At 41.2% G+C, this 27,396-nt stretch overlaps 1 protein-coding gene across 1 annotated transcript; it reads right to left on the reverse strand.

The window, feature by feature from the left end:
- Window positions 1-17,827: 17,827 nt before the first annotated feature.
- Window positions 17,828-26,834, reverse strand: LOC147891451 (ABC transporter G family member 11-like). Its single transcript, XM_087390009.1, has 11 exons — window positions 26,064-26,834; window positions 25,903-25,982; window positions 25,489-25,778; window positions 25,236-25,407; window positions 24,974-25,096; window positions 24,492-24,620; window positions 24,174-24,368; window positions 23,858-23,944; window positions 20,498-20,770; window positions 20,289-20,396; window positions 17,828-18,701 (listed from the first exon to the last, which is right to left on the reverse strand). The coding sequence occupies exons 1-11, from the start codon at window positions 26,377-26,379 to the stop codon at window positions 18,381-18,383; spliced, it is 2,094 nt and encodes a 697-aa protein (XP_087246135.1). The 5' UTR covers window positions 26,380-26,834; the 3' UTR covers window positions 17,828-18,380.
- Between the last annotated feature and the right edge of the window lie 562 nt (window positions 26,835-27,396).

A 27,396-nucleotide genomic window follows, 5' to 3' on the forward strand; every position in this document is an offset into this window, starting at 1 on the left:
TTGCAAAAGGATTTGCATAGCAATATGGTCAAGACTATGATGAGACTTATGGTCCAGTAGCAAAGATGGATTCCATGAAGTTCTTGATATCACTAGCGACACTCAGCAGATGGAATGTGTACTAGCTCGATGTCAAGAATGCATTTCTCGATGGTTATCTAGACGAGGAAGTCTACATGCAACAACTAGCAGGTTATGTTGAACCAGGAAAGAAGAATAAGGTTTGCCAGATATTTGTTATGCAGTAAGCTCACTAGTGCAGTTTATGGCAAAGTCTCACTGGAATGCAGCCAAAAGAGTCTTGAGATACATCAGAGGTACAAGACAGTTTGGAATAGAATACAGAGGAAGTCATCCACGGTTGCATGGATACTATGACAGTGACTATGCCGGAGATCATGAGACCAGGAGATCGATATAGGGATATGCATTTTTCCTTGGTCAAGGTGCTATATCATGGTTGTCAAACAAACAACCAACTATTTCTTTGTCTTCGACTGAAGTAGAATATAGAGCACTTACTACAGGTGCATGTGAGGCTATATGGCTCAGAAGACTACTGCCAGAAACATATTACTTTGATGAGTTAAAGCCAACAACAATATACTATCATAATCAATTGGCTCAAGCATTGGCCAAGAATATAGTATATCACTCCAGGACAAAGCACATTGATGTCAGAGAGCACTTCATCAAAGAAAGAGTGTTCACACTGCAGCATTGTGATAGCAAAGAGAATGTTGTAGACATCTTTACCAAACCACTCGGTAAAGAGCTGTTCGAGAAACACCGACTAGCTCTTGGTTTGATGCAGAGGAAGGACATTCCCATTAAAGGGGTGTGATGGAATGTAATGCTCAGTCCTTCTTCGATTCCCCAGAATCATCATCTTGAGGGAAGGCCTACTTCATGATGTTGATCTTGAGGGAAGGTGTTGAGAGTTCACACTCAACATCATGTGATCACGTGTGCATAGCACCATCATGTGATCATATGTGCATAGTACTGACCTTATAGAGTGCTATAAAGGAAAGGGTTAGATCCCCTATTCCTAATCCTAAATGGGTTTGTATATATTCTATTTTTTTAACTAAATCTAGTGTACAATTAGTCATTTGTGGTGTGCCCTCTCTCCTCATCTCCACTCTTCTCCTCTCCCCTCTTCATATTTTGTCAAGTTCAAGATCTTTCATGTCAAACTCTGCAGATAAGTCTTGTTTCAACTTTTTGATGAAGCTATCCTTGCTTATGGTCATAATCAGATCATCTACATACAAAGGTGCAATAGTAATGTCTTCCTTTTAAACTTTGTAGTAGACAGTATGATCTGCATTGGATTTTATGTATCCCAGATTAGCAAAATACTTGTCTATTTTGCTGTACCAACATCTAGGTGCTTGCTCTAAGCTGTAGAGACTTTTCTTGAGATGGCAAACCTGATTCTCTTTTCTTGGTTCAACATAACCTACTGGTTGTTGCATGTAGACTTCCTCGTCTAGGTAACCATTGAGAAAAGCATTCTTGACATCGAGTTGGTTCACATTCCATCTGTTGAGTGTCACTAGTGATATCAAGAACCATAGGGAATCCATCTTTGCTACTGGAGCACAAGTCTCATCATAATCCTGACCATATTGTTGTGCAAATCCTTTTGCAACTAGTCTAGATTTGTATCTTTCAATACTTCCATCTGGATTGTACTTCACTTTGTATACCCATTTGTTTGCTATGGTCTTCTTTCTTGATGGAAGGTCGCATAATCCCCAAGTATTATTCTTGTACAAAGCTTCCATTTCTTCATTCATAGAAGTTTGCCATTCTGGCTTGTCAACTGCGTTTTCAAAGTAGACTGGCCCTTCTATAGCTATGATGGTAGTCATAAGAACATAATTGATAATTTCAACCTGAATTGCTTTGCCTTTTTTAGCATAAGTTAATCTGGCTAGAGGTTTGCTTTCCCTAGTAGACCGTCTGAGTTGCTGTGGCTCTTCTTGGGGTGCTTCTGGCAATTCTTGCTCTTCTTCATCAACCTTTTATGTAGATGACTGTATAATTGGTGAGTCTATCTCCTGTGTATTTGAGGTTTTCCATTCTGATTCCTCATCAAAGATTACATCTCTGGAGATAATGACCTTTCAATTGATGGGATCATACAACTTGTATGCTTTGCTTTCTTCATTGTAGCCAACCATGATACATTTACATGACTTTGCATCCAATTTTCTACAATGATCATCATGTATGTGGGCATATGCTATACAACCAAATATGCAGAGATGCCCAATGCATGGCTTGTGTCCAGTGAATGCTTCATAAGGTGTCACATCCTGAAGCGGTTCGGTGCAAGTAGTTTGCAGTGGCTATTGCTTCTGCCCAATACTGATTCAAAAGATGCTTCTCACTGAGCATTGCTCTAGCATAGTATCTGCTAAAGTACCATTCTTCCTTTCAGCTCTTGCATTCTCCTGAGGAGTATTTGCACAAATGAATTGTCTTCAAATGCCGTGACTTTTGCAAAATTTCATGAATTCTAAAGATATGTATTCACCTCCTCAGTTTGATCTCATGACTTTGATCTTTCTTCGTGTTTGGTTCTTGACCATGGGTTTGAATTCTTGAGATCTAGAAAACACTTCAGATTTCTCTTTCAGAAAGTAGACCCAACAATATCTGTTGTAGTCGTTGATGAAAGTCAAGTAGTAAAGTGAATCATTGATGCTACGGGTCTGGGCATAACCCCATACATCTGTATGTATCAAATCAAGAATACCCCATGCTCAAGAGGTGCTTCTATTGAAATTGGTTTGCTTTTGTTTACCGAAGCAGCATGCTTTGTAAACTTTTCCAAGAAACTGTAGCTTTGGAATTCCAATGGCCATATTTTGATTTTTGAGATCTATCGAGCTTTTAAAATTGACATGTCCATATCTCTTGTGCCATTTTGTGGAAAGTGGCATCTGTTGTGGTTGAGTTGACATGGCATGCAAATATGGTATTAAAGCTAGCATTATGAACAAGCGTCCTTCCTTGAATGCTTTTCCTACTAGCTGATATCCTCTGGATTTGTCTCTGATAGTACATTCATCTCCATCAAAGATTACTCGGTAGTTTTGTTCCGTCATTTGACCTACTGACAAGAGGTTCTTGCTGAGCTTCGGAACATATAGTACATCTTTCACCAATCCTTTCATACCAGTGAAATTGTTCATAGGGACAATGCCTTTCCCTTGAACTGGATTCGGTGTATTATCTGTCGTGTAGATGACGTTCTTCTGTCCTTCTAATGGTTTTATCTCTGTGAACCATTCTTGATGCTTTGTCATATGAGATGATGCACTGTTGTTGCCAAGGATCTTGATCTGCTTGGTTGACTTGTGACTTGTGCAAAAGGATCCTGATCTGCTTGGTTGACTTGATAACTGCATTCCCCTTTTGTACTCAATGTCAAGATACACTGTTTTAGTCTTCCGCACATCCTCGCTTGCAAGGAACATGTTCTCTAGTTCATTGGCATAATGACTTTGACTTGAATGTCCACCATGATGATTTTCTCTTCCTTGTAAATTCCCTCAATTTTGTTGCTGGATTGACCGCCTTGGTCGTACTGCTTCTTGCGGCAATCTCTTTCATAGTGTCCAAACTTATGACAGTAGTTGCACTGAATGTTTGACATGTTGGTGGATGCATTCCCTCATCCTTGGAATCTTCCTCGATTGGAATGATTTCCTCTTTGTTGATGCTGATGTTGTTGAGGATGATGCTGATGCTGACTTTGACTTCGTTGTTAATGATGACCACTTTGCTAAAATGATCTACCTCTGCCTAGCTTCTATTTGAAGCTGTGAATGCTCGATCATTGGAATGACCTTTGCGTGTGTGAATGGCTTGCGTCTTGAGTTCTTCACTAAGTAAAACTTGACTGGAGCTCTTCCAGGTGTTAGAATTTGCCGTTGGATAGCAATACTCTGGACTAGATTCTCATATCCCTCTCCTAGTCATTTTTCCTTCACTATTTCATCTTCTATCCCTCTCGACCATTTCTATCTCCCTTGGACTCTTCCTACAACTTATATCCCCTCTCATAATGGACCTTGCATAGTCTAGGAGCTCCTCACACAATCTTTTCTCCCCCTTTGTAGCACAGTGTGAGAGCCCCTCCTCCCCTGATCTTGAAATCATGACATATGGAAGTTCCTCTCTCGCTCTTCAAAAGCCCAATTTGGATGCTCTCCAAAACTTGACCAGGCTAGTACGGGAGGTGAACGTGAAGGAGGGGCAACTAGTATGTCAAGGTCAGAATATTACCATCAATGAAAGCGTGATTGAAAATACTCTAGGAATTTTTGGAGGTAGTTTGCAAGCATACTTTTTCGAGAAGTAGTGGAAGAGACAAGATATTCTAGACATATACCCCAACGCTCAGATTAGTAAAGATTGTGTAGTCAAGATTTTAAGCTTGTCAACAGACCTCCAAGATGTGCTAAAGAAGACCATTCACTTCTTTCCTGATATGAGAGGAACCTACAAGTTCTGGCAGGTTCAAGCAGTAGTAGAGCAACTGAAAGGACATGATGTATCTTTCTCAAGGGTGATCTCCAAGAGCATGTTAACCCACCTGAAGAATTGCATGGATGGCAAATCCCAATTGTCATCTCAGTCTTCTAGAGTTGCAATGCCTGATGGCATCTACCCTCAAAGGGATTTTGAGAAATACGATAAGAAGATATCTCAGAAGGTGACTTTTCTACAAGAGAAAGCCACCGATGCAGCAACGGTAGCCCAACTTGAGAAAAGTATCAAGAAAGGTGCAAAAGCCAAGGTAGAGGAGGCACAAGTGAGGGCCTTGCAGGCACAAGAGCAAGCTGAGGCCACTACAAAATTGGTCGACATGGAAAGGCATAGAAGAGAAGAAGCAGAGAAGCACATGAAGGAGCTCCGAGATAGGCTCGAAGAAGTGAGAAATGAGAGGGACATGGTGGACAAGGAGCTAGAAAAGATGCGAAAGGACCTTGAAGATCAGAGAATCGAAAAGGAGGGTCTTTACAAACAGCTCTGCAACATGCAAAACACATTGAACATTGAAAAAGACCTGATGATGGAGGAGCTGAAAAGGGAGAACGCAAAAACCAGAAAGGTGATGCAAGAACTGTGAGAGAGCTTCAAGGCTAGGAAGGATGGGGCAGAGAGCAGCCAAGGTGGAGAAGACAACGAGGTAGCTCCCCAAGCCAGAAAGGATTTAGAGAGCAGCCACAGTGGAGCAAGCTCTAGTCACCACAGTGGAGCAATTTACAGTAGCCACGGTGAGGGTTGTTTTTTCGAAACACTATTGGAAGTCCAAAGCGTCATCATGAGAGATTTCCAAACTAGAGTGGAAGTCTTGGAAACAACCCATGAAGATGTTTTTTATCAATTTATGTAGCTTCAATAGATGCTGAGGGATTCAGATGAAGCTATTGCACAGAGTGAGTGGAGGAGATGAAGGAGAACATCTGCAGCCTTCGGATGAGGGAGGAAGGAATCAAGAAGCAACTTCGTCATGTACAAAGCAAGATTGTGGTATTGATGTTCGCAATAGTTAAATCGGATGCATGGTCTGCCATACTCCCATCATAGATGGCTACTGTATTCGATGGCCTATGTGCTATCACCATGTGCACATTTTTTGCTTTGGAGTGTTTGTGCATACAAAATCGCTATGTAGAGAATGCCATTTTCTATTGCCCACATCATGGACAGATTAAATGTGCCTGCCTGCTCTACAGGTATCTATGATAAGAAAGTAGATGCTACAACTCAATTTGCCATCTGGGCAAAGGATCGTAAAGACAAGGAGCTCAAATTAAAGAAGACCAACTGACTGTGAGGAAAAGGAGCCTAAAGGGAGGAACCAGCCCTGACTATGAGGAAAAGGAGCCTAAAGGGAGGAACCAGCCCCCTTTAGGAAAGGAGCAAGAAGGGTCGAGCCTGCCACTAGGAAGCTCAAATCAAGGAAAGAGGAAATGGCATGAAGGGAGGGGCTGAGCCCCTGTAGGAAGGAGCTAGTCCCATTCTGGAAAGGAGCAAGGAGGGCCGAGCCTGCAATCAGGGACCTCAACAAGGAGTCCTTGAGATGTAATTTGAAGTAAAGGGGTCTTTGAGATTGTAATCTATGTAATCTGTGTGTAATCTATTGAAGTGCTAATCTCCTCCAAAGTTTACTTGGGCAATGTTTTCTCAGCTATGTGACTAGATAGTGTTCTTTGATCCATGCCAATGCGATGATATAATGAGACGAAAAATTTTGATTTGACAAGAATGTGAGACAAAAGATTTTGATTAGATCACTAATGTGAGACTGAAAGATTTCGATTAGTGAACTAATGTGGGACAAAAGATTTTGATTAGACAACTAATGTGAGATGAAAGATTTCAATTAGACAACTAACATGAGACTGAAGAATGAGAAGGTCAGGCTCAATGAACTCTCTCCTTATTTAAGTGCAGTGCAAACACAATTAAGAGCCCATTACAAAGTCTAGCCCCAAAACTCTGTACACTGATCCAAACTCTATACATCGATCCACCTACAACAAATATATGGCATACCCATGCTACTAAATCAACATAAAGAAACACTGAGTGATGGGATGTCCAGAAAAGATGAAGTAAAGATTCCCTGGGAGCCAAACATCTGTGGCATAATGCCTGAGCAATGTGTTGATAAGCTAGGAGTGTGCCAAAAGAAATGACACCATGGTGCACTCGCCATAAAAGAACCTATTGTCGAAGTGGCAATTTGTAGGACCAGATTTGATGCAACCTTTTATGCCACCATTTGGCATTATGATTAAAAGACCAGAGTCGATTGGTATGTTGCAAAATCCAAGGAGAAGGTAGCAAAATAATGTATAAACCAGCCTTGAAACATTAGCCAAACATAAAGGCCGCAAAGGAGAACCCTGGCGATGCAAAGACTAATGAGAAAGACAATCTGTGAGCTCTAATCTAGGAACTGGTAAGAAAGAAGAAAGCACCTGAGAGAGGGAATGCCAAAGAGGCCTGTAATGCATTCCCAATCCATACTATTTGGTTGCCAATGGAAAAGGCAATAAAGTACCATCATCCCAAAGGACATCACCAACAACTGAAATACCTTTAAAAGAGAAGAAATAAGAACACTTGGGTTCTTGTAGAGCAAGTGGTGCATAAAATGCTTTCAATCAGTGTAGGTTCTCAGCCCTCAGAGAATTTCCTCGCCTTGCTAGCTGATGATCCCATCACACCAGCAAAAAGAAGTGTCGGAGGATGATAGGGCCTATCTCACATATAACTTCCCATATCGAACCACTCTCTATGCCAACCTTATAACCTCACTTACCCTTGTTGCTACCACCCTCTTAACCTTCCCTGAGCTCTGGCCTAACATCTACCCCCTTCATCGTCTCTTTGCTCATGCCTCTCACCACTTTCAACTAACCCAATAGTCACAAACTTACGAGCCCCTCACAGCTAACTTCTTCCCTTCCCGTGTTAATCCTACCCTCAAGGATTACCAAGCTGCTCAAACCATGTGCCCAGTTCTTCCCTCCGTCCCCTCTAACTCCCCTCCCACAATTAACACTCTTCTATATTTCTCCCCCATGTCCCCAGATTCTCTCCGTGCCCCGCCATCACCTCCGACACTACTTGTGTTGCCATCAGTAGAAAATGACTCAGTATTTGATTTTGAATATCAGGATCCAAATAATCCAATTCGCACTCCCATGCCAAATTCCAATGATGGGTATGATTTTGATGTGATACTTAATTTTAATTTTCTGGAGCAAATATCCTAATATCAAAACTCGAGGTGGATGGACCCTGGACAACTTCCCTACCAACCTTTGTCAGCATCAAGTTAGTAAAGCTTGGGTCAACAAATTGGATCCCCAACCTAATTGGCACCGCCCCAAGCTCTTTGATGTAATCTTCTTGAAAGAGTACATGCGTTTATCTCCATGTCTCAGAACCCATCCCAAGTTCTATGCAATTCCACGACGTCACAGATGGGAGGCTAACATACACACTTTTGGTGAAGATCACACCATTAATTGGCCAATGATCGAGCCATCCTCTAGTGTAGAATGGAATATCCAAGGCACACTGCTGATCAGAGCACTTCAATAGCATGAGCAAATAATGTGTGGAAACATTGACCGCATCCTTCACCAAAGTTCTATCTTCTGCAAAACATTGGAATACATTCTGGAGGTCCCTAGCCACATCGACCGCCATTTGCCTCCACTCAGTTTCAATCCCATGGAACGAATTGATGCTCAGACTACAAACCGACTCTACCAAAGAGTCATCTTCTTAGAAGCATGCCACATATCTCTGTTCAAACAAAAGGTGGATACATGTTATCGGGAAACAAAGGAAAAATTGTATGGTTCCAAGGCTTTATAGTAGTATCGACTGGTACGCCACAAGTTCCACAACCACTGGATTACATGCATGGCATCCCAACTCCATGATCACAATAAGCCATAACCCGATGACGCGGGTAATAAAATGGATTTGGGAGTATGTTATCTCTGTGCCAACATGAACTTATGTAGCATAGAATGTGTATGTAGAGTAGCGGCAAAGCTGCGTTTGTACTTGCATAAGGCTAGGAATAATCTCTCTTAGGAATCCTCAACATGCAAGTTCTACTTGCGACTCCCACATGCATGTTCTACATGCAAGTCCTACATGTGATCCTCCATGCATGTTCTACATGCGAGTTCTACATGCAGCTCCTACATGCAACATGCAGCTCCTACATGCAACTTGCAACTCCTACATGTAACTTCTATATGCAAGTTCTACATGTAGAGAGAGAATGTCTTACAATTCCTACATGCAAAGAGAGAAGCTCTCCAACTTGTATAAACACCCCATAATGGAATGAAGCCCACCCTCTTTGGGGCATTGTGTTGAGTTCTACTTTGGTATTCCAAGCAATTGTCTCCAAGTGTCCATGCTTCCTTGCACTCCACGTCCAAAAGCATGTTCTAACCTTGCAACTCCTCCTCCCCTCTCCTTCAACCTTGCAACCCATCCTCTCCCTCTCCTCCTCCCTCCTCCTCCCTTCTCCTCCCTCTCCTCCTCCTCCTCCTCCCTCCTCCTCCTCCCTTCCTCTCCCTCTCCTTCTTCTCCCTTCTCCACCCTCTCCTCCTTCCTTCTGCTCTTACACCTTCTTCCTCTCCCACTCCTATGCTCTCCCTAAACCCTTAGTCCCTCAACCCTTGACCTCCATGATCTACGAGGAAGACGAGTTCTCTGCCATGTACTCTACCCTAAACCTTGGATCTTCCTTCTAAACCCTGAACCTCTTCTAAACCTTGGAACCTCCTTCTAAACCTTGGAACACCCTGAACCTCCCTTTAACCCTCAAACTCCTCCTAAACACTTCAACCCCCAATGAAGGCAAAAATCCTTCATTACCCCAATCATGAGGATGCACATCCCTTTCACACATTCATGCACTATGTTTGCTTACCACACTTAAGCCTATGTCTCTCACCAAAATACGACGCGAGGTCCTAAGCTACACTTATACTACAAACAATGACACTGATATATTTTTAGCTGACAAAAAGCCTCAAAACCTTGCATACTAAGAATACCATGCTCTTCTTGCGGAAGCCATAAAAGAGCTAACAACATCTCAACTCTTCCCAAAATTTTAGAAAATCCATGCAGTCTCCTGTATCCTACTTTCATTAGAAATCTACAGTTGCATTGTAATTTATTTATCTCAAAGTTCTAGCAAACTGATTTTTCTTTTAGGAAACATAATCTACTTCTATTTCCATATCAAGTTCAAAAAACCAGAATTGTAAATAAAGGCCTCCATTGAGCTCCAAAGCTGGTAGCCTAGTGATCATGGTCAATGTGTCTCCATTTCCTCTGCAAACATCGAATCGTTGGGACAAGTGGCCAAACTCACCTACCTCAATCAAGTAAAAACAAGAGTTAGGACCGTTGTCTTTAACTTGTAACCACAGGCTTCATAGCTCAGCCACCACGGTTGTCATCCATGTCATTCCCAACAACGCAACAACAAGAGGAGGGGGAGTTTGCATGAGAAGTTAAAATTCATTTCAAAAAGTAGTACTCAGTTGTACCAACCAGAAGTATTAATATTCACATAGTAGGGTAAAATCTGAATATTGTACATATTCGAGTCATGATGTCCCAACTCGATCATGAAGTGTATGGGAATCAAGAAAATGTAATAGGTAAGAAATGCTATCCTGATGTCTCTACATTGAGAGTCTAAAATATTGTTGTATTATTGAAATCTATTAGGGGAAATGCATAAATTCAAGCGTAACACTAAATTAGATTACAATCAAAGGAAAACTGTTAGCAATCTTGGATCGTGTCCAAGCATGCAATTGATGATTACTGTCAATGTAATTCTTATGCCTAGCAACTGTTTTGCTAGAAAGTGCAATATTATTAAAATGATATAATTCCATTCTAATAGCATCCAACAATACTATCCTTGAAAATTTATATATGTAAATGATGACTTTTCTACAGCATGGGTCCTTGGAGAAGTAGTCCATCATTCGTTCATTAAAGGGATTGGTCTATCTAACAACTTGTTACTATAAACCCATGTAGCTCAGTTTGTTTAACAACTTGTTACTACACACCCATGTAGCTCATTCCATTCTGAACCTACTCAGAAAACAAGATAACAGGATCAATAGTTGCCGACAGTTTTTCCTAGCTGGAAGAGAAGCATTTTCATTTAAGCTTTTTTCTTTATGCTAAATGCTTTTTTGCTTTTTTTTAGCCTTTCTTGAAAAAGCTACTCAAATTTTATCCTTAGCTAAGCTACGCTTTAAGAGAAGAGGTGAGTTTAAAGGTAAATTGAAAAGGGCAGCCCTCAAAAGGGACTTGTAGAGGCCAATAGTGCTATGATGCTATGAACCTCGAGAAATCCCGGTATAGGTAGTCTAGCTAGGAAGTAAGCCAAATATCTGCAGGAAGTAGGCCTCAGTGGGTGGAGACATAGACTTTCAAAGAGCATTTGGTCATATAAAAAACCTGACGGGTGAAGGAAGAGCAAGTGGTTAAATGATCAATTTCAAGGGCCAATCTCGATGGTTGCAAATGAAATGATCTATCATGACATATTATCAAAATTTTGAAAATGCAAACACCATGCAAGCTAGTTAGTTAACACAAACTCTTAAAGTAAAAGATAGTTTTAAAGTATATGCTCCCAGATGATGTTTGTGACAACCATGAGTAACCCCCAAAGGCATGTCCCCGTTGGCTTGCTCAGCGTATCACGGAGTACCAATGATGCCATGGACTTGTCCTCATCGGCATGTTGATATTCATAATGGAAAAGCGTGGAGCAAAGGAGTATCTACCTAGTGCTCTCATGAGGATCTTTGTGTTTGAATTGATCAACCAAGGTTTACGTGAGTTGTCCATGCAATAGGTTCCTTAGTAACCCGGGATGGGACCTCGTGAAGACCTGTGTATACCGAAATGTAATGCATTATAGACCTCGACTATAGTAAGTAGACAGAGCACGTTACAACTCTAATCCTCAAAGTGATTCATCTCAGGGTTCGTAGCTGGGTCTCTACATCTTGATAACGCAAAGGAAGCAACCCCATATCTTGTTATCCTTATATACAAATAAAGCCGAGTTCACCGATTATAAGTGTGATTTTAGCCATCTACGCAACGTGGGCCACCATGCATCTTGTGATAGACTACTATGTGCATGGCTAGCCGTCTAATAGGGAAGTATCCATCATACTTTTGGTTGAGCATATCATACGCGATGGTTGGCATCATAGATAAGGTGCAGCAAAGAATGAGGTGATGAAAGAGAAATACCAAAGGAACCTACTCTACATTAATGGTAAGCCGGTTCACCCTAAGCCAGCCCATGGCCTCATAGCATAACTACATCAAATGACCATTCCGTGATATCCGATAGCCTTTGGAAGCTTGTGGTTCTCTAAGCATATATCCTGTAAGGTGCACTAAGTTGGGCGTGATTGCTCGCGACCGAAATTCAAGCAAGTGATAGCATATAAAATCGTCATGGGGGGAAGGAGGAGCACGTAAGGGGCATACATAATTCATAATACTCTCTCCACGATAAGGAGTGTCTTTTAGGTAGCCCATTATCTTCAAGGCTATGTCCATGCAGACTTCTTCTCACATAGCATGCACTATTGTTTACAGCCACTTAGAGCTCAAATGAGCTCTCAGCCTCTAGCAAACACGGTCTACGATGTATTTATCTACATGAATAGGTTGAGTTTTGTATAGAGAGCGTAATACATTTTGTCTTCTTAAGAGAAGATCAAGGGACTAACGAGTCTCCTCTACCTCTCCTCGCCATCCTATCTTCCCTGTGCTCCTGTGAGCACTTAGACCAACCTCCAATAGGTAGAATAGAAAAGTGTGATGCCAAACAACAATTAATGGTGTGGGCATGAAGACCTAGGTGGGTGAAGGATAATAGGACCTTGATGGCATCCATCTTGTTCAAGGTTGTGAATATTGGCCCAGTCCCTTGGTGCGTTGGGGCAATTGAGGTGTCAGAGTCCCCACTATCTCGAGCTCTCTCTGAATCACCTTCAGAAGCCTCGGGTGAAGTGTCTTATTTCTTTTGCTAGTCTAGCCATTTGTCCCTCCAACCTCTATCTTGGGGGGCATGCTCAACGCTACCCTGGATTCTTCTTCACCTTGCCCATTTGCGTTTGCTTTAGAGAGTAGGAAGGGACCTAGTAGGTGAGTCATCAATGCTTCTTTAATTGTACCCCTGGGCTCAAGGCTCAATGTCCTACATACTGGAACCGGCCAAAACTCGCACTTAGTGCTCGTAGTGTGCTATACAGTACTTCAAGGTGGTGGAGTATGGCTATCACTACCTACTATATAGCACTTAATGCTCGAGGTGTGCTATACAGTACTCCAAGGTGGTGGAATATGGCTATCACTACCTATAGACAAATCATATTCCTTTATGGTATTCTTGGCTCTATGCCATGCTTAATTGGAGTCCTCTTTTTGGGTTTCCTATGGGTTATTTCCCAAATATGGGTAAAGTACTCCCATGGTAACTGATCTCTGGGGATGGGTCAATATGACCTCCCAAATTTTTAGTCCTCCATGGGCCTAATATCACAGGAACTTTTTTGTATGTATATATATATGAAGTAAGTCCATATTTCTCTTATTGTTTTGGGTACATATCCAAGGGGATAGATCCATGTGCATGGCAAAGTTACATATGTCCATGTCAGAATCATGCTTCCATGTGTTCACGGAAGTGTATATATCCATATATTTATGCATATCCCCCATTGTTCCAAGTGTGTAGTCCTTCAGTGATCCCCCAAGGGGATAATTTCATAATACTATTCGTGCCCAACCCTTTGATGTTGGTTTCTTTTGAGTATTCAAGGCTCTTGCATGTGCACTTTACCAACATGCATCATTTTTATGCACTGCTCATTAATACCCTTATATTTCATGGTAATTCCTCGTGTATGAACCTGGTGGGGTCTCCTCACTAGTCTATTTTTAAAGGTGTCTAGTTTTTTTTTGTCCTTTATCGGTCCCCCCCATTGTTAGGGTGGGCCTAAACCCTTCTGGGAGGCAAGTGTGTGTGTGTGTGTGTGTGTGTGTGTGTGTGTGTACCGACTGCATTCCATAGGTCTGACACACAATCAAAGTAAGGGCAGCAGTCCGCCCATCACAATGGATTGGGTCGGACTACTATTCTATATAAAACCAAATCAATCATATAAAATAAGAGTAATTTAAATACTAGTGAAATATGTATCCCACCAACACTGTGGTGAGTACGAATGGGTCTTGGAAGTACCCTTAAAGTAAAATCATGGATTCTGAAGGGTCCCATCACACATGGTAGTGGATAAGACTCAATGTATGAAAGGTAAGTAGAAGTAGTAATCCTCTCCAACTAGTCGATGGAGGGAGCAAAGCTATCATAATCATGATCAAATCCCATCAACTAGTGAATCGCGGACATCCATAGTGTATCAAGAAAGCCTTCGAATGGTCCCAAAATCCCTATGATTCTATGCTTACTATACCTTCGTGGACTTTATCACCAAACATCATCTTGAAAGCTTGGTATGCCAATGAGGGGGGCCGTAATGGTGGATCCTTGTAGCCAAGTCTAGTGAGGTCCTTAGACCAAGAAGGGTCCTGCAGGAGATCCATGCAAATTCATCAAGTTAGGATCTTTGAAATCCAAACAAACTTGCAAGTGTGTGTGTTACCTACTACTTTAAAGAATATACAACTCTACTACTCCACACCCTTAGTCAAGCTTTGCAAGGCCCTCCGCAACAATTGCTTTATCAAGACTATGTTCACAATTAAGTTAATGCTTAGAGGTGCAGCAAAGAGAATCACCATGCAAAGAAAAATCCATTTGATTATTCCACCTACATTTTCCTTAGAGAATCCAAGGGGAAATTTTCTTGTCAGCTCCTCTTGTGGTAAAATCCTACGATAATTTTTTAGCTGAGCAAGCTTTGAGGTAGTTCACTTCCTAGTTCTTACTGCAAACTGATACATTTCTGTAAGCATGTACAATAGGGTTGAGAATATGTGTCTCTCATCATAAGTCACCCAAGTGTATCCTTCAAGGTTGCCAACATCCTTTTTCGCAATGTCATGTCCAAGATCTTATTGCAAATCCGCTGGAGAGATGTGCCAACTCACTTGGCACCATCACAACCAAAGAAAGTTAGAAGAATCCATTTTAGTTGTGGAAGCCAGGCTTCAATGGTGGCACAGTGTTGTTACCTATGTCACTCTATCTAGATCAGCATGAATAAAATCTTGGCATTCTTGTAACACAAAGGTTGGCATTAGTCAACGAGTTTTAGTGAACTGCATCAAACCTTAAATCATGATCCTCTCCTTGGAACTCCTCCTGAAACTTGTCCTTCTGGTGAGCATCCTAAGCTCTTCGGATGCTCCCACATAGAGACTTGAACAAGCTCCCACAAAACTTTATGGATAAACCATATCTTCATGTTGATCCTCTAGTCGTACACGTGGGACCACCCATTCTGTTGATCTTGGCTACCTCACTCGGATCCATTCCGTCTTTGACAAGACACAGGCGATGGTTTCATCCATGCGCGATGCAAGTAAGGGACAATACCCCATGCCACATTGTTGCCTACTCCTTTTCTTATCCATGTATAAACCTTTGTCTCGACCCGGACTAGACAGTCAGTGAGAGACACTTTGAAACCTTGCTACAAATCGCCTTCAAATTTTGCTCCAATCGCACCTCAAAAGCCCTTGGTTGCTAAGCCAGCCAACCTTGTGGGCTGAGCATGGGCTGAGCAGTGGATGTAAAGACTGCACACAACCACCACTTCCTAAGGATGCCTTGAGATGGCAACTCCAGAATGTACAACAATATCGAATAAAGAGCCTCCAAAACGTGTCAATGCCTTCCGAGATTGCGCCTGATGACTACATCCCTTCGTCCCTGGCCGACTCAACATTTGATACCACATGAGAGTGGTGCAGTGATGAAGACGCGTACGAGAGAGAGAGAGAGAGAGAGAGAGAGAGAGAGAGAGAGATGCTCTAGAACTCCAATATATTTTCTCCTCACACGAAAAGCTGGTTGAGCCATGACATTTAAGGGAGTTCTAACTTACAACTACATCATTACTTTTTTAAATAATGCAGAAGGGATCACAATAAATGTGAAAAAGCCTTGGATACTTTAAGGCTTAGAATCTTTAGGAATCCTCAAATACACCCGCATGCCTTTCACAAGAATTCTAGGGATACGTCTCTAACATGTAAAAGGGGTCAAAGCACGATCGAGTGTAGCCAATTGCAAAACTACTTTTGAGGCATGCCGCGACATGCGTAGGTTGGGGGATCACAAAATTTGCAATGGCTCACGGTGACCTGAATTAGCCCACACACTTACTATGGAACATCCCGTCAAAGCATCTACTTTCATAAGTCTAAGTGTCACGTTCCTTTGCCCTCTTACTATGAATGACTTCTCTTTACCTCTCATCCTTAATGTTGTTCAAAATGCATTTGTGAAAGAAGATATCCAACAATATATATTCTTGTTATAGCTTCTCCACAAACGTAGTGAAACTGTTACACAAGCTTAGTCATTTCCCAAGGTACACACCAAGGTCTCGTATCTGAGTGCTAATACATTTGACGATTTCTCAGCTACATATCTACAAGAAACTATTCTCTATTGGAGTCAAATGTATGAAATTCAGACTTGAAGTCATAGATGCAAATTTTTAAGTTCGCCACTCAATTTTTTGAATATTATCATTAGTAGTACAAGCTCATCCATTTCTTACACATGAGCTAGATGCATTGCCCTTGGTTCTTTGTAAACTCCCTTCAAGTTCATGCTACATCTTTTACCTTGTAGAACTCTTCCAAACCGCCTGGCGTGCCCCTCTAAACATTAGTCATAATTTCACACTTCCATGCTTAAGCAACAACTCGGTTTAACAAAGTATGGTCACATTTCAAAAATTCTTTAGGTGAGGAATGTCAATATCTCCTAACTCTTTATATTTATATTTCAAATGTCGTGTGAATTGATAGTATACTTTCTTAATCCCATCATAATCTAAAGAACCCATCATAATTTAATTACATCCCCAATGTCATGTAACTTGATAGTTCAATTTCTTAAATCCAATCGTAATTTTGTAACTAGGTGCGTCTTGGATGCCTTTTCAGGAGGCAACCTTTGACCCAATTAAAAGGTCATTTTCAAATCCGTTTTATTCTGAATGCAACATTTGTTCAAGGTGATACTGCACATTTGTATTATACAACTAGTGCCCTATCTTTAGGAATGCTTGTTATCATAGGTGTTAAATGTCACTGTGCATTATGTGCAAATGTATGCAATGGAAAGGTCTGTCCACTATGCAAACACGTACTCTATGTTTGGTTGGTTGTCGAAGTTGCTCCATATATGGTCTAAATGAGAGTATTCAGTTGGTGATTCCTTCAATTCTAAAATTTAAGCAAAATATTCTATCATGGGTTGTAGATTTATTGACTATACTGTTCTTTGAGAGGTATCTATGTTAAGTCACGGCTACATCCTTGATTTTAAGAGGTAGCACACTCACTAAGTCTCCATTTAGAGAGTGTAAAGTAGCTCGGAATGTTATTTAACTCAGCTAAACATTAAATAAAATTCTCCATAACTTGTCCAAAGGGAAGTAAAGGGAAAGAGCTAAATACAAGTAAAGGTGCATGAACACGGGATGGACCATTAATTATGGGAGGAGACCTTGGCCATTTCGGTATCATATCCTGATTTAAATAGTATTACGTGCTTTTAATAAAAATGGTCATACAAGGTAAATGATAAAATAATTCACTACCTCTAATGTAAGGTCCTTTTCATCCAAGATGCATTTTAAGATTTACTTAAACCCAGTTTTGAGGGGAAAATGACGTGCCTGAAGTATGATTCCCCACCATACAAATGCAACTAGCTTGGTCTAGCACTCAATTACGGATTTCAATAAAGATCTCTTTACATTAAAGGAAGTAACAAAAAACCAACATTAATTCCTGCCAAAAACGGTTTTTTATTCATCTTGCCACACGTACTTTTTTTTAAATTGAGCAACCAGAAGATATTTAACATTACACCTTTATTCAATAAAACTTTCCTACTTTCACAAAATTGTGAGTCCTTTGCATACTTACAAGTCCTCCCCATTCAAGTTTATCATACCTTCCAAATCATTGACTGCCAATGGGACATTAAAGATCTTCCTTTCAGCTGGACACAAGATGTAATTTTTTGAAGTTCATTTATCTACACTACCCTGCAGCTACACAAGTCAGGGAACATATTTGAAACACAGGCTCTCTGCCTCCAGCCCCTTTAGAGCTTGTAATAAAAACGAAAAAACATCTCAAGTACAAAGTCAGTTCCAAACCAGGAATGCTGATCTGTTGTATAAGTATTTATTTCTGTAGATCAAGCTCCATGAAACAAGACCTAAATTGAAGTGAGGAAATAGCCCAACGAGCCTCCACAGTACCTCTTGACAAATTATGGGTATTGTTGTCGTAATGGAACTGCCTCTCTGGAATACAGAAGTGCGGAGGAAGAGACTAGATGTAAAGATCCATTTCCAATCAAAATGTATCTTATTTAAGACCATGTTAAAATACATTTTGGGCCGGAATACAGCCACCAAATAAAACAGATCCTCCATTCCAGATGTGCGCATTCATCGCGTTCTCAAAACAGTCCATAAATTTGACTTTCAAGACTGAGTTTTGAAGTGCTAACATGTTGTTTCACTTGTTTAAGTTGTACTGGAACCTGGAGAAGTTCCAACAGGCCTGATTGTTTTCCTTGTAGAAGGATTCCCAGCAGTTGACCGCAGAGTATGCTTTGCATAAAATGCTCGAAGATACGGCATGACTTTTTCATTCAATTTGATATTAATAAAAAATATTGTGCGGTAAACAAAGATATTTGAGAATAGAATGGCAGTGTCCCACCATTTGTTCCAACTCAAGTCGATTTGGAAAAACTCCTGAAGAATCATTTCACCAGAAAGCGGAGGGAAGCCAGGAATTTTGTTGTCAAACTGAATTCCCAAGAGGTCATTCTTGTATTGCCCCTGTAAATCGGAGGATAGACAGACAAAAATGGATCTAAATAATAAAAATCTTTGGACAACATTTCAACCAACTTCAGAATATTTAACATAATTGTTTCTGGAAACTAAATACAAAAGAAACAGACGGCAGAAGTTTCCAAAACTGTAAAAAGCAAAGCTGGCAATGTGACTGAACAAGATTTAGTAGCAAGAACAAGAGACAGAAAGAAAAGTACATCTATGTTGAGGAATTGCAAAACTTTAAATATTGTTAACTACTAAGTCAATCAGATATCAAACATCCACCACAGGTAAGTACTTTCTTTTCATTGATGTGACCCGGAATCACAAAGCCGTCTCAATGTAGATTTGAAAGCTCTAAGACGATAGCCAATTACTTCATGTGGTCAGAGAGTTCTAGGCTCATTAAAGTTCTTTCAACAATTTTATTAGGCCAAGTTGGTTGGGTAAGGGACACTTCCAACCAATTGGCGCTACTCAAAGTATCCACCAGCTGGGTTGTATCGTCTGACTCGGTCTTAGCCATGCTATAACTTCTCCATGTCCCAAGTGCTGACAGGACAATGAGAGGGCTTTCAATCGGTTATATATCCAAGGACCTTCACAAGTCACCTTTGTATGTGGGACTAATTTACACACATCACGAGGGCACAAGAGGGGCCTTCATTTCTGTTTAGCCACATTGACACCACAAGGACCCCACATTCCAACAGAGGTGGTGCTTGGCACGTCTTGGGATGCAAAGGGGTCCAACTCCTCACCCAAAGAGTTGCCCCTTCATGAAAAAACACACCTTTGCAAAAGGTGACCGGGCCATGCATGTCTTTGTAGAATGAGTCCATTTACATTAAAATGTGACATCTTACCTCATGGGGTACCTCATGGGGGTTTGAGCTAAAGCACTCTAAGACCCTTTGTCATCTCACCCTTAGCTACAAGACAAGTTGAGGAGATTGAGGGAGTACTTATTAAACATATTACAAGTGACAAACATCTTGAATCTTTGGGTACTATCCATGCAAGGTCATACATGTGGCCCAATAAAGCGAAGCACAAGCATTATACAAGATGGTGCATTTAAGATTCAGTAAGTTAAAACAATCACTGATTAAATAGTATCTGCAAAAATAGACTCTAACAAAAGAAGAGCAAGCAAGTTTAACGCCCATAAAAAATCGTATATACCTCGTAAGACTAGAATATGTCCAATTATACAAATCTAGATATTTTGTTTTCTGAAGTCTAAAAACCTACGCAGAGCAAGCAAGTTTAATGCCCATAAAATTTAATAAAAAACAAACAAAAAATTCGAAGTCGAGAGCTCAGATGAAGCCATGTAGACAGATGTGGCAACATGAATTTTCATACATACTAGTAAGATTAGAGTTCTCTATCAAGAAAAAAATCAATTATGTGTTACTAGTGAAACGATATACCCAGCTACAAGTATAAGTTATGTTCCCTAGGTTGACATATAGTTGCAAATTTCTCAGTTGAAAAATCACTTCATTCCCCCAGCTAAATTCTTCTGAAATTGCTTTCGCATTGAGAAAGGAAGGAGAAAAAGGGAGAATGTCCCTTAAATACCTGCAATGCCCAATAATTATAGCTGATATAGGACATGGGATATCTCCAGACAACCTTTGGCAAATCATTTGGAAGCCGAAAAAATCCAGCAACCAGCATGAAGATGCCCTGAACATAAAATTGGCAAGGCATAATCTCAGCAACAATCTAGCCATTACAGACCACATTGTAGCACTCAAAAAAGGAAAAATAAAGAGAGCATGGCTTACCAAAATCCCGGCTCCTGTAACAATCCCCATGAGAAAATTAGGGACAACACTTGCAATTGCCATCATCAAACTCTCTACCACTCCCACACAGCCAAACAGGCCAATCACAAAGAAGGCATAATGACTAAAGCCAGGGTGCAGGCCAGCCATAAAATAGCATATGGTCCCTGTAGCAACAGATATCATAAACAAAAACGGAAGAGAAGATAAGGTGTTGGCAACCACAAAGGCGATTACACCATAATGTCCATTGAGCCTCTCCCGCTGAAAAACCTGCACAATAACATTACAGGCTCAGAATACACAAAAACTTTATTAGGTGTACAAAATAGATTTGTTTCTGACATTTCAAAACAATGATTGAACCAAACTATACTAGGGACCCCTACAGGTTCCAACAGTGTAGCCTAGTAGGAAGCACGAGTCCCGTGTTTTCTGAGCAGTATTACCAAAGAATCACCAGAAAATAAGATTTGCGGGAGATTTTTACCGAGGGAACCTAAGCTCTCAACTTAAAAACATACCCGCATGCTCAAATATTTAAAATTGTCAGCTCATCACCATAAAATATGTACACACGGTCCAATAACATTACGATTGAAGCGTTATAAAGGATTACAAACCAAGAGCATGAGGAGTTACAAGGTATCACAAACCAAAAAATTTGTATCCCCGCTAGACAAGCCCACAATTTTGATTGGAGCATTCACAGGTGCTAGCCTTCGAACCCTTGATTACCCTTTCAATTTGCCGTTGCTTGTATAATTGTTGCCGTCCTCAATTAATTAAGTCCCATTATTCACTTTCAAGATATCAGCATACATCATGTACTTTAATCATCATTTATAGAACATTAAAAGCACGTCTCTTAGCTTAAGGGCTTCTTCAAAGTCTTCATAATAGGCTTCTCTAGAAGCCCCTTAAACTTAAGTGCCGTACTTATGCCTTCGTCAGATGGAGTAGATCATCTTTGTAGGCTATTCTGTGAGCCTCACTCATGTCTAAGAATAGGGAAAAATGAGTAGACCATATTAAAGTTCAAAGAAGATTCACATGCTTCAAATAAAGATGGTTATCCTCAAGATGCTCAATCGCTCTAAAAGGGCCAACAACAATGACATGATTTAATCAGGTTGGCTAGGTCTTCTTGAGCCTCCTACTAAGGCTATGTTACAATTCATAATAGGCTTCTCTAGAAGCTCCTTAAACTGAAGTGCTGTACTTATGCCTTCGTCAAATGGAGTAGATCATCTTCTTAGGCTATTCTGTGAGCCTCACTCGTGTCTAAGAATAGACCATATTAAAGTTCAAAGAAGATTCACATGCATAAGATAAAGATGGTTATCCTCAAGATGCTCAATCGCTCTAAAAGGGCCAACAACAATGACATGATTTAATCAGGTTGGCTACGTCTTCTTGAGCCTCCTACTAAGGCTATGTTACAAATAGACCTATACTAGTCACGGGGCTATGCTCTAAATGAGAAATCTAAAATGATAGTGGGTCTTGTGTCTCCTTGTACTACCATATGGTGCATCTTGAATTCATATGAGCAGAATTCCAACTAGTCCTTACTTATCCAAACTTCCTCCAAATTGATTCCAGATTAATAAAACCCCAAAAAAAAGGGGTTTCAAAGCCAAAAACAAATGTTAGCAGTCCATGACAAACAAGGAGCTTGATAAACAACAATATGCATGGACATGACTTGTGTGATCTTCTTCTATAATCAAATTATGCTTAGCTACCAATTATTTTCTCCAATAATACTGATTTTCACCTCTAGAACAAAGCCCACGTGGCAATAAATACTAATGATCACTTATAGTCCGCTAAAAATCTTGCTCATATATAAACAATCAACGACACCATCCTTTGCTTGTGGATGTCAATATGCTAAGAGATTCTCAAAACAATATCTATTAGGACTTACTAGGTTGAGACATGAACAACTTATCCAACAGACCATATTTACTACACTAGCTCCAAGACCTACGAAGGAGCTTCTTAGGACAAAATTATGGGTCATTTTGAATTTGCCCACTACACTCCTTCAAAGAAGCAAACCAACTTGCATAAAGAACTCCTTGGGATGATAAGATAGGAGTTGCCCTGCTTAACAAAACAATGGTAGTTCTTGTGAAGAAATTGCTTCAGTAAACGCCTAGGCTCTCTTCCTTTTCAAGCTTAGGTTCTTCCTTGCTAATCCACATCTTCTCTCAAAAGAGAAGTGAGTTTCTTGCAAGTGCAGGGATATCAAAACACAACGGGCAGTGTAATTTAAACCTCATCACAATCATGAGGTTGAAACCCAAATCTCTATTGCACGTAGCTGCTAGCAAGGACTAGCTCCTATGACAACCCACTGACATCATCAACATACATATGATGGGGGTTGGCCATAGTGTAGACATATGCTCGCATACACATCCATCCTTATTGAGAAACCGCATCTCTCAGAGAAATGAATTTCTTGCACGTGCGAGGATATCAACCTCATAACTATGATGAGATTGAAATTGCCCTGTTTCTCGTGTTTTGACAATCAAAATTCTATCATTAATACCCTCGACTAACTCCTATGACATTCCCACTACCATCGTCACCCCAATGATGGGGTAGACCATAGGATAAACATATGCTCACATGCACATCCATCCTTCCTACCCTATTGAAGATCCACATATTCTCTAAAAAGATATTCTCTAAAAAGATAAGTAATTTTCTTTCAAGAGTGGGGATATCAAAACACAACAAATAGAGGAGTTTCAATCTCATCACAGTCACAATGTTGAAAACCCAAACTCTATCACATAGTAAGGACTAGCGGCTATGACATCCCCACTAACATCATGAGCACCCAATGATGGGAGTAGACTATGTATAAGCATATGCTCTCATGCAAGTCCACACAAACTTTAAAATCCATTAATACAAAGGTCTTCATACTGAGTTTCAATCGTCCACACAAACTTTAAAATCCATTAATACAAAGGTCTTCATACTGAGTTTTAATCAGCACCCTGGAGCAGACTTAGTTTGAAATAGGCTAGCACTGAAAAAGAAGGCTAATCTTTTATTAGTCCGCATTTTCTTCATTCAAGCTAGAATTTATTGTGAAGACAATATCTTTTTTTTGTAAACTTTCATAAAAAAGACTAGTGTTTTATAATCAAATGCAATCATCATCCTTTCACAGTAACCTTTTGTAAACCTAGAGACATTAAGTTTTACAATGCTTGATACGAGTGCCAGGTGACATTTCCTACTCATTTCTGCAAAAATAGCTCTAAATAAAGTTTTAAGTCTAGGAGTAAGGATTCAAATATACAATACCAACAAAAAAGAACATCAAATTACCTTCATATCTTCCACAAAAGACGGGAATCCTCCAATGGACATGAAAGTCACAAAACCAGAGACATACGAGGCACATGAGCCCCGTGCCTGCAAAATTATTTGGAGCATAGCTTAGGCCATTGGAATCATGATGGTTATGTTTCATGTAACTAGAAAGAACCTAAACGTTTTGCTGCTGGTGGGACGTCTTTGCAAATTTTAAAAAACAGAGGAACGACGTCTAAACTTTAAAATACATACTGCTGGTGGGATGATTTTGCTCATCCTTGAACCTAAGCTCGTAAGATAATATTAATTTTTAAAAATAGGTGCTTACCAAAATAGCATTGTAGCTAGTCCCAACTTTGAAATAAAGGGATCCCACACATATGGCGACAAATATATATATGACAAGGCGAAGCCAATAGTAACCGATATCTCTGGACATGTTGACAAACGATCTCTTCGTCAATGTCTTTGACTGCATCCAGAAACTGGCCTGACTGCCCCTAGAATCTAGGATAGTGCCTTTCTGCACAACAAAAAGTGGCATTACGTCATTTACATCTTTTAGAAAGAGTGTAAGACTATGTACATGACCGATTAATCACTCAGCATCACAGAACCTGAGTATCCTGAGATTTAGCAGACTTACAACTTGGGAAATCTCATAAACCCTGGCAGCGGTTGCCATTGCATGTTCAGAAGTATGATATGCATTTATGAGTATCTCAATGACCTCATAGGTGGTGAACTTTTCCAGGGCGTCTGTAGTCGCACTCTCCTTCAATTGTACATATCAGAAGCGTTAAAGAAGCCTGTGTCTCAAAAAGCTTTAAAAAGAATGGCTGATTACATCCTACAAACTCCATCACTTCTACAGTCTTAAGGCGCATACAACATGTAAACATGGTTCTCTATTACATTTTCCACTGTAAAATGCTGAGAATTATGATTCTACGCAGCGATCACGAAACGACACTCCCTCTTAAAGAGGAAACATCATCGTATGAAGCGGTAAAAACTCTACGACACTCCAATCTCAGCTTTGAGAACGCCCAAGAAAACACCTCCAGCTCGTGCATCCCCATTGCAAGGTGAAGAGAATTCGTTTGTGCTGAAAGCTCCAAAACTTACCCTGTGCCTGAAGGAACCCTTGAGAGTCTGCTTGACTCGGTCGAAGTCAGAATTGACGCAGCGTAGAAAATGGTCCGACGGATTACGCCTTGGGGGGCAAGGAAAACCCGCTTGAGCAAAGAACTGAAAAAAAAAATTAGCAGCACGGTAAACAACGACGAGGTGAGGCTACCAGACGTAATTCAATGCTCCAATAGGAATGCCCTCACTGTTGAGCGGAATAGTTCTTGCTAAAATCACATTGATAAGGAATCGGTGTAACCTCGTGAGCGCGGAGCGCCTCTCCAAAGTAGATGGTTTTGCCTCCCGAAAGCAGGAAGAGGTTGTCAAAGAGAGCAAAAACCTCGCTGCTGGGTTGATGGATAGAGAAGATGACGGTACGTCCATCCCGCGCCAAGCTCTTCAATGTTTGCGTCACAAAGAAAGCTGCAGCGCTGCATGAAGACCAATCGATTGGTGTCATCGACCAATGGTTTGGATAAGAGAAGGTCTAGACGCCTTCGGATGACACAAACCTGTCCAAACCGCTCGTGGGCTCGTCGAGAAACAGCAGACGTGGCCTCATCAAGATTTCAATCGCAATGCTGACACGCCGCTTCTCGCCCCCACTCAGCCCTCTCAAATGCCAATTCCCCACTGGAGTATCCGCGCAGTCCTGCAGACCCATCTCCAGTATGGTGCTCTCCACGATGGTATCCTTCTCAGCGCGGGGCATACTGTCGGGTAAACGCAGGTGTGCCGAGTAGTGAATAGTTTCTCGCACAGACAGCGTGCCAATGAGCGTATCCTCTTGAGTAACATAAGCCTGTCCGCGACCCAGAGAGCACGAATCATAAGGTCATCACCTTGACGTCGTCCACAAACGCTGGCGGACCAAATCACGACTGCTGCATATTTGAGTAAGCCTTTCGTCTTTAAGCATCTCTTACCGCAGATCCATAAGAAAGTTTCCTACGCCGTCCATTCACGAGCACATCACCACTCAAGACCGTGTTCTTTGCAAGTCGTCCTGCACACATCGCATTCAGCCACATAACAGTGCTTCGAGCTGCAACGAGAATATAGAGACCAAGAAAGAGAGATTAGTGACCTGCAAGTGCATCCAGCAGAGTGGATTTGCCGGACCCAGAAGGACCCATGATCGCCATCATATAGCCGGGTTCCGCATAGCCGGTGATGTTCTGTAGCACCTGATGCATCTCACCCTTCGCATTCGAAACGGTTACCGTCAAGTCTTTCCAGGTAAGCCACGCCGACATGTCTCCTACTATGGGAGTGGGTTCGTGCTTAACGTTCTTCCACAAGGTCTGGCTCAGGGGACTCAATCCTCCCAACATATTGCCCTTCCCCGCTTCGATTTCGAGCGCTTGATGGTTGCTGAATTCGTTAAACGATGGAGCTGCCATGCTTCTAGCCGACAAGGAACGCCTGCGCGTGAGAGCCGGCTCGACTGTAGCAGTCGGAGCGGCTGGTTCGGAAGGCGAAGCCAGCTCTCAGCGGCAAAAATCGGTGCGGATGGAGCAAGAAGGCGATAACGTCTGGCTCACTGGTTCTTCCTTGAAGGGATGGGAGCGTTGGGCAGGAACCACCACTTCTCGTGAGCTAGAAAGCTCAAGAACGATGATCGTCCGCTAGGATAACATATCCGAAGAAATGGTTCAACGAAAGAGTGGATGTAATAAACAAGATGAGGCCCGTGTCGAGCAGGTGCTGATAGACAGAGCCTAAAGCTGCGAGACGAAATCAGGGAGGACATACTCCGTCACCCGAGCTCTCCCGTTAGTTACATCTCGCTTTGATACAGTCCTGTACAACTAGGACAGAGGACGACTTCTTCGACACCATAGTTTCGAGATCGAAGCTAGCCAGGAGACTGTCGTTTACAATCTTAAAGACGCACTCACAGCCGGTGGGTGGTGAGTGGCGTGTAGGTGGTGGCATTGAAGAGTTGTGAGCTTGCAGCATTCAATGAAGGCTCACTCCTGCTGACAATACTAATTTGTTGTGGTGTGGTTGTTGTTGTCGTCGGATACAAGCTAGCAGCTCAGATATATCTCATGTATATCGATATATATATATATATATGTGCGCGCTACAACTTCAAACAGGTCAAAGCCCAGCCAGCCAGAGCCGGATATACATATCCCTGCACACACAACATAGAGCGCCATTGTATGTATATTTGCATGCATGCATGATGATGATGATGGTAGTATGGATAATAGGAAGGCCTTAGTAGAGGTTGGAGATAGGAAAGGAAAAATGTGATTTAATTAAATACATTATTTGAGTATTTTATATTGGTCCAAGTGGATTGATTCTTCCATGGCACCCTTTTGAGTGTGTTCCGTCGCATCAATCTTGGCAGGTGGAAGGGTGTACTTATTGCATGTGAAGTGCATGTTCGTTGATATTTTGCCACG

The sequence above is a fragment of the Dipteris shenzhenensis genome, chromosome 18, assembly GCF_047967505.1.
Source record: "Dipteris shenzhenensis isolate YYH24624 ecotype China chromosome 18, Dip_SZ_1.0, whole genome shotgun sequence".
Taxonomy (NCBI): Eukaryota; Viridiplantae; Streptophyta; class Polypodiopsida; order Gleicheniales; family Dipteridaceae; genus Dipteris; species Dipteris shenzhenensis.

Coding starts and splice junctions, on each gene's coding strand:
- LOC147891451 (XM_087390009.1), bottom strand. CDS start 26,379: ATGGCAGCTCCATCGTTTAACGAATTCAGCAACCATCAAGCGCTCGAA. Junction 23,945..24,173: donor CTAGCTACAATGCTATTTTG/GTAAGCACCTAT, acceptor ATAATTTTGCAG/GCACGGGGCTCATGTGCCTC. Junction 20,771..23,857: donor CTTTTGTGGAAGATATGAAG/GTAATTTGATGT, acceptor GTTATTGTGCAG/GTTTTTCAGCGGGAGAGGCT.